Source organism: Marmota marmota, unplaced genomic scaffold (genome assembly GCF_001458135.2).
Source record: "Marmota marmota marmota unplaced genomic scaffold, marMar, whole genome shotgun sequence".
In the NCBI taxonomy this organism is placed as follows: Eukaryota; Metazoa; Chordata; class Mammalia; order Rodentia; family Sciuridae; genus Marmota; species Marmota marmota.
Window position 1 is genome coordinate 1207581 of NW_025999862.1, and position 6984 is coordinate 1214564.

Genomic DNA, 6984 nt, shown 5'->3' on the forward strand with positions numbered 1-6984 from the left:
AGATCTAAAGAAAATCGAATGCCTGCCATTTTTTCTTTTCTTTATGACCTACAGTTGTGTGTGTGTGTTTGTGTGTGTGTGTGTGTGTGTGTCTGTATGTAGGGGGAGGGTATTTTAATATCAGCTTCCTTAGAGTCCCCATGGGCCCATTTAGTTATATGTAGTTTGAATGAATTAATGAAAGAAAGAAGTGACAGTCTACCAATCTCTGCCTTTAGAGCCACCAGCAATAAATGCCCACAGGCTGCATCTGTTGCCCCAGAAGTTGCCATGAAGCCGCCGATGGTTGGGATAGAGATGAGGATTTCTCAGCTGGTCCCTTGCATAGACATATATGGAGTTTAACAATCTGCTTTCTCATTTGTGATTCCTTCATAAAGAGACCCCCATTTTAAGAGAATTACAGCATCCTGCAACGATCCATTCTTTGGGCCTGGCTCCTGTGCCCCATGTTTCCTCAGCCTTCTGCTGGGGTGTCCCAGCTGTCACTTGGTTACCTCTAGCAGCAAAAGCAGGATACTGACCCAGATTGTACCTGAGCTAGGGAATCAGGAGGGCTTGGAGGTTAGGTGAGAGGCCTGGGTGGTAGGAGATTACACTTCCCAGCTTAGCCCTGCAGGCCCACTCCCTAAGCCACCCTGAGCCTTGGCATTTCCTTCTGAAACATGAGGCGCAGTCGGAGGAGCCTTATACACAACACTTAATATGTGTCCGACTCAGAAGGACACAGTTTAGATATGTGGCCGTCTGGCTTTTCCCCCAAAACAATGTTTTCATAAGAATTTATAAAGGTTGGGCTAGGTGTATGGTTCAGAAGCAGAACATGAACCTGGGCTTAGTTTCCAGCATCAGGAAAAAAAAAAAAAAAGTATTCAGGTCATATGTCGACATGATTGTTGTTAAGATGGTGACCTTTTTTTTTAAGTTGTCAATGGACTTTTATTTTATTTATTTACTTATATGTGGCTCTGAGAATTGAATCCAGTGCCTCAAAGATGCTAGGCAAGTGCTCTACCACTGAGCTACAACCTTAGCCCAAGATATTTTTTTCTTTTTAAAAAAAATTTTTTTTTAGTTGTTGATGGGCCTTTATTTATTTATATGTGGTGCTGAGAATCGAACCTAGTACCTCACACATGCCAAGCAAGCGCTCTTCCACTGAGCTATAATCCCAGCCCCATGATGGTGACTTTTGAAAAGATGTTAGAGAAAAGCAAGAGCAGAGGGAAAGGGAGCCACAGGGTCAGGGGGAGGAGGATCCTATTAAAGGATGTTTACTCTGCAGTCAGCCCTACCACCACTTAGGCCACTGCCCAACCAGTAGCCTCCTCTGCCCCAGCTAGCCCTTCTTTAACATCTTCACTATTATCCTCATTTACAAATGAGGAAATTGAAGCTTCAGAGGTAAAGTGACTTGCTCTAGATTATCAGCTAAGAAATGTCTGGACCAAGATTCAGACTCTGATTTCCCTAATCTTAATACATGTGACTTTAAGGACACTACCTCCCTCCAAGACCTCAGCCTTCAATCTTCCTCTAAATTAGTCAGTAGACATAATGGGGGCGGGGATTCAACTGTTTCTACCCTCCCTCCTCTTTCCTTAGCCTGAGAGTCTGAAGCTGAAGGAAGAATCTTATGTTTTCTGAGCCTAGGGAGAATGCGATGCTTGAAGGTTCAGATAACCAATATTAAATTGACTATTATATGCCAGGCCCAAGGGGAATGTAAGGGTATCCCACAGAGCTGCAGGGATGCAAAACAAGCATCTACAGTGATATCAGAAAACTGCCAAGTTTTTTGCCAAGCATGATTGTGCATGCCTATAATCCCAGCAACTCAGGAGACTGAGGCAGGAAGATTGCGAGTTTGAGGTCAGCCTGGGCAACTCAATTAGAACTTGTCTCAAAAAAAAAAAAAAATGGGGGCTGGGGATGTGGCTCAAGCGGTAGCGCGCTCGCCTGGCATGCGTGCGGCCTGGGTTCGATTCTCAGCACCACATACAGACAAAGATGTTGTGTCTGCCAAATACTAAAAAATAAATATTAAAAAAATTCTCTCTCTCTCTCCCTCTTTCTTTAAAAAAAAAAAAAAAATGGACTGGAGATATTACTCATTGGTAGAATGTCCCTGGGTTAAATCCCCACTACCAAAAACAAACAAACAAACAAACAAACAAAAAAAGAAACAACCAAACATTTGCCAAATTTTTAACACTGTTGTGGTGAAAAATAAAGATGGCTAGGGGTCAGCTGAGTCATAAAAGGGCTGTAGCTTGCTCTGGGCATTAAAAGCGGGGCAGGGTTTGCAAGCAAAGCAAAGCAACTGCATCTCTGGGGAAAGCGTTAAAATCAGAAGAGTCTGCAATTAAGGAAGTAGGCAGACCATGCTAACCTGTACCAAAATAAGACAAGTGGTGGAAGGTAAGTCTGGGTAGGAAGTACAGGGCCAACTACCAAAGGTTTGAAAGGCAGACAGTGAAATCTGGTGGAAGCTATTACAAGTTCTAGAGCAGTAACATGATGAAATGGAAATAGGAATATAAAAGGGAATTGTATACAATGGGAGTTAGTCAATACAAATTTTACAGTTCAAATAGAACAATTTCTGAAAGCATTTTCCTAAGTTGGATTTTCTGTGTAAGGTGCGTGTGGCACTAGGGATTGAACTCAGGGGCCCTCTACCATTGAGCTACATCCCTAGTCTTTTTTTTTTAAGAGAGAGAGAGAGAGAATTTTAATATTTATTTTTTTAATTTTTTCGGCGGATGCAACATCTTTGTTTGTATGTGGTGCTGAGGATCGAACCCGGGCCACAGGCATGCCAGATGAGTGCGCTACTGCTTGAGCCACATCCCCAGCCCCATCCCTAGCCTTTTTTATTTTTTGTTTTGAGACAAGGTCTCACTAAGATGACCAGGCTGGCTTTGAACTCATGATCTTCCTGCCTCCAGTTGCTGGGATTGCTGGTGTGCTCTACCAGGCCCAGCTATGTGGTGCAAGTCTATAAATTTTATTTACTTTCAGGTGAAGTAACAAAGGAGCCTGCCTCATCTTCTCTTAGGAAGCCCAACACCTGGGGCAAAACTCCCTGCCACTTTGTAGGAGACCTAGGCCTAATTGGCTTAGGCTTCAGCAAGCTTCTTCCCTTTGCTGTGAAACCTAAGCTTCATGGCTCTCTCTCTGCACCCTTCTGTCCTGCTTGGAAAACTTTCAGGCCTTGTGAGAACAAGGAAAGCCGATCTGGCTCCAGGAGAGCATCCTAGTTGAGCTCTCTGGGGGAACTCATGCTTCACCCCTGTCTCAGTCTGAATGTCTCCAAAAAGGAGCAGAGTGTGCTCAGCTGCCTCCATGGCTTGGAAGGGGATCGTGGAGCCTTCCAGCTCCTGCCTCCAAACACCAGCAAGACTCTTAGGAGACAATAGGCCATGATCTTCCTTGCTCCTCTTTTGAAACTAGGAAAGCAGGTACCTCTCAGACACCACCCAAGTGCTCCACCTGTTTCATTTTTAGCCCTGAACCCAACAAGTTAAATGGCCAAGGTCAGCCCGTGTCCAAGAAGATGGCTATTCAAGGACTTGGGCCTCTACTAATCTGTAAAATACTATAACCCCCTGCCCTTCCCTCCACAGGGTGGCTATTAGGAGAGTGAACTAAGCATGCTGGTGTAAGGCCTTCCTAAAACTATATGCTCTGTGCACCTTCTGTGTAGTCATCACCATCCATTTGCAAATCTACTTCTAACCCAAGTTCATTCATTTTGGGGAAAAACTCTTGCAGTTTTTACCAAAGAGGTGTGAGTCTTCTAAGCCATTCCAAAGTTCAGGAGAATCCCTGTTGAAAACCTGTGTTCCTGGGGCCCCACTCTCCCCTCAGGCCAAGGGATCTGCATTACCCAGGGCCCAGAGCAATCTGACTCCACAATCAAGTGGTAGAACCACTGTTTTATAGTCTTGGGCAAACAGGGCCTGTCTGGGACCAGGAAGAGAAACAAGGCGATAACAACTCTCCAGGGGCCAGTTGGTGTGGGAGGGAGGGAGAAGTGGGAAGGGCTGTAGCCTTCAGCTGGCCCAATCTCAACTTCTCTGATAAGGAAATAGGGGCCCAGAGAGTGCAGGAGTCAGTCACCAAGGGCATTGTCTTACAGTTGTGTGTTGGTGGTTCTACACCTGTCTGGGCCACACCTCCTCCCAGAGGCCACTCAGTCCCTCTGAGCCCAGAGTTCCTTGTCTAGTGCAAGACTTGAGCTAAGCAGTCCTTTTCAAACTCCTCCTTTGACCTTTTCCTGTCTAGATATTAAATTTGTAATTTTAATTTCTGCAGACCAAATAGAACTGTGACTTTTCTCACAGGAAGAAAACATCTCTTCTTTGGGACTTTAGGCTCAGGAGGCCTTTGTGCCTGGACCTTCTAACCCAGGCAGTCAGGCGAACTCTCCCTGCTGAGACTGGCTCCCAGGGAGGTCTGACTCACCCCTTACCTCAGGGTGATTTCCAGCACGTTCTCCTGGTAGCTTTCAGCCAGCACAGAGCCGAGGGAGCCAGGGTTCCTGGCACAGATAGCACAGTCCATATACTTGTTACCAGGCTGGCAGGCAGCCCTGGAAAGGACTGGAGGTAGACCCCAGAGTCTGATGAAACCTAATTTTTATCAGAATCCATCCCCCTCCATCCCGTTTTGGGACACTGATGAGATTCAACCAACTGTTTTAACAAACATGTTTATTAGAAAAGTAAAAAATATTGCATAGGTCTTAATACTTGAACATCAAGTGTATTCATGAACAGTGAGTATCTTCATGTAAACAGTTCTAGATGGAAGACCCAGATGGCACTCCTCTGGGGGAGGGGGTTCCAGCCCCCAGCCCCACTCAGCCCCATCCCCTCACAGTTCAACTCTCCAGAAATGGGGTGGGGATGGGGTGGACGCAGCTCCCAGGTGTATTTTTTTCTTCAAGTGTCAAAGATCTCAAGTGATCCCAACACCTGCTTTTCCTACTCTTACATTCATGCGTCTGTAAGATAGCTGCCTAGAACAGGTCAGTAGTGAAGCTCCAATCCGAGAAACAAAAAGATAAAAAAAAAAAAAAAAAAATACAACAAACACACTTGGTCCCTTCAGACCATGATACAAACCACCTCCATGAACTCCCCCCTCCCTCCTGTCCACTACCATGAACACACAACCCTCAGAGGCCAGAGCAGCCCAGCTGCCCTCCTGCCTCTGTCACACCACTGTTGTTTTAACTGTCAGTAATAATAAAAATAACAAGGTACATGCTACATACACATCCAGCCAGAAGCCTGATTGGCCCCTAAGCCTTTGTTTCATGCTACAGTACTGAGGGGCATTTGCCCCACTGGGGAGCCACCTGTGCAAGACCCCATGAGCTTCCCAGGAAACACTAGTCCCCCACCTCCATCTCTTTCCCTCAGGTGGCTGTTGTCAGTCTTCTAACACAGGCATCAGTCCCTCAGCCCCTGCCTACTGGTCTCCAACCCAAAAGTTCCGTTGCCTCTGCCGTGGGGGGCACTGTGCCCCTCACCCAGGCCGAAGTTCAACACTCTTCAATGAGCAGCTGCTCTGAGCTGTACAGCTTCTTCTTGATGACTCTGAAGCCTGTGCTCAGCGTTAAGGACTGGCTAAAGCCAGGGACGAAGGGAGAGTTGGCGGAGCTGAAGAGCCCCTGGATCTTCGGCCAGAGGCGAGAGTCCAGGCGCAGCACGAGGGTCAGCTGGAAGGTGGGCACCAGACTGGGGTCGAGAGCCAGCTGGCCCACGCTGTGGCAGCTCTTGCCTTGCTCTACGCAGACGTCCAGCAGTGCCCCCCGCAGGCCGCAAGGCTCGCTGTAAGCCAGGCGCAGTAGTTCTTTGCCCACCTGGGTCACCAGCTGGCCGGGCATCAGCAGGCGAGCAGGGCGCCGAGAGCCCAGTCGCGCCTGGGACAGGCTCTCCTGCAGCAGCTGCATCAGGTTGGCACACAGGTGCTCATCCTCGGGGTCGCTGAGCAGCTCGAAGTCGGGAAGGGACACGCCATCCAGGTATGCCGAATCTGGAGGGGGAGCACACCAGGAAGGGTATTAGAGCAGCTTCCACAGAAGATACACAGGCGGGGGAGGTGCTTTTTTCTAAGAAAGCTGAGCTTCTGCCCAGTTCCCGCCCCGCATTCGTATACCCTCTACTCCAATACCCACGCCCCGGGCAATCTGGGTTCTGTTGGGATAGAAAACCAAAATGGTTCTGACCCCTTCCAGTGCGGTGCTTCCTCACCTCCCCGGACCCTCGTCTCGTTCAGCACCAGCCCACTGCTCACCTTCCTCCGGCCCGAAGCCACTGTTACTGCTGTCCAGGGACTCGCAGTCCGAGCTCTCCAGGCTCGCGCAGCGGTCTAGCCCCTCCTCTCGGGCCGCCGACCCCCAGGCTGAGCGCAGCGGCCGATCTGGGGTGGGAGTTCGAGACGCGGATGAAGAAGAGGAGGACGAGAAGCGGTCCCAAAGACTAGGCATGGTGAGGTCAGACGCCAGGACGTTTGCTGATGTGCTCAGTATCCCGGAGCTCAGAAGCCGCTGAAAGACAAGAGGGACACCGCGGAGCGTCAGTCTGGGGGCTGAACAAGACTGCGAGCTCTAGGACCAGTATCGCCGAGGCCGTCCCACGCAGAGAACGGTACACGCAGAAGGGCCACTCACCAGCTAGTGCGGTCAGCGAGAATTGCTGGGACAAGTGCGTCCTGCCGCTTGAATGGGTGCGCGAACTGGTGCCAACCACCGAGCGCTGCCCAGACCTGTCCCTTCAACCCACTCGCACCTCCCCCTTAGCCTGCTGAGATCCCTAGCACCAGCGCAGAGCAGCCTATAAGGTCTAGAGCGGCGAGGCCACGCCCCCTTCCCACCACGGCCCAATCCAGACCCGGGAGTGTGGCCCACCTCGGCCAATGGGCTTCCGGCGCACGTTCGCAACGTTCTCTCCTGCCCGGTGACAGCGGCTT

At 49.4% G+C, this 6984-nt stretch overlaps 1 protein-coding gene across 1 annotated transcript; it reads right to left on the reverse strand.

Annotated features, from left to right (window-relative positions):
- Positions 1–4701: 4701 nt before the first annotated feature.
- Ddit4 (DNA damage inducible transcript 4) lies at positions 4702–6843 on the reverse strand. Its single transcript, XM_015500512.2, has 3 exons — positions 6686–6843; positions 6310–6562; positions 4702–6048 (listed from the first exon to the last, which is right to left on the reverse strand). The coding sequence occupies exons 2-3, from the start codon at positions 6500–6502 to the stop codon at positions 5555–5557; spliced, it is 687 nt and encodes a 228-aa protein (XP_015355998.1). The 5' UTR covers positions 6503–6562; positions 6686–6843; the 3' UTR covers positions 4702–5554.
- Positions 6844–6984: the final 141 nt, after the last annotated feature.

What these genes read in the sequence shown, in the direction of transcription:
- Ddit4 (XM_015500512.2), bottom strand. Translation starts at nt 6,502, where the DNA reads ATGCCTAGTCTTTGGGACCGCTTCTCGTCCTCCTCTTCTTCATCCGCG. An exon ending in TGGCTTCGGGCCGGAGGAAG is followed by an intron (nt 6,049 to 6,309) that starts GTGAGCAGTGGG and finishes CTCCCCCTCCAG; the next exon opens with ATTCGGCATACCTGGATGGC.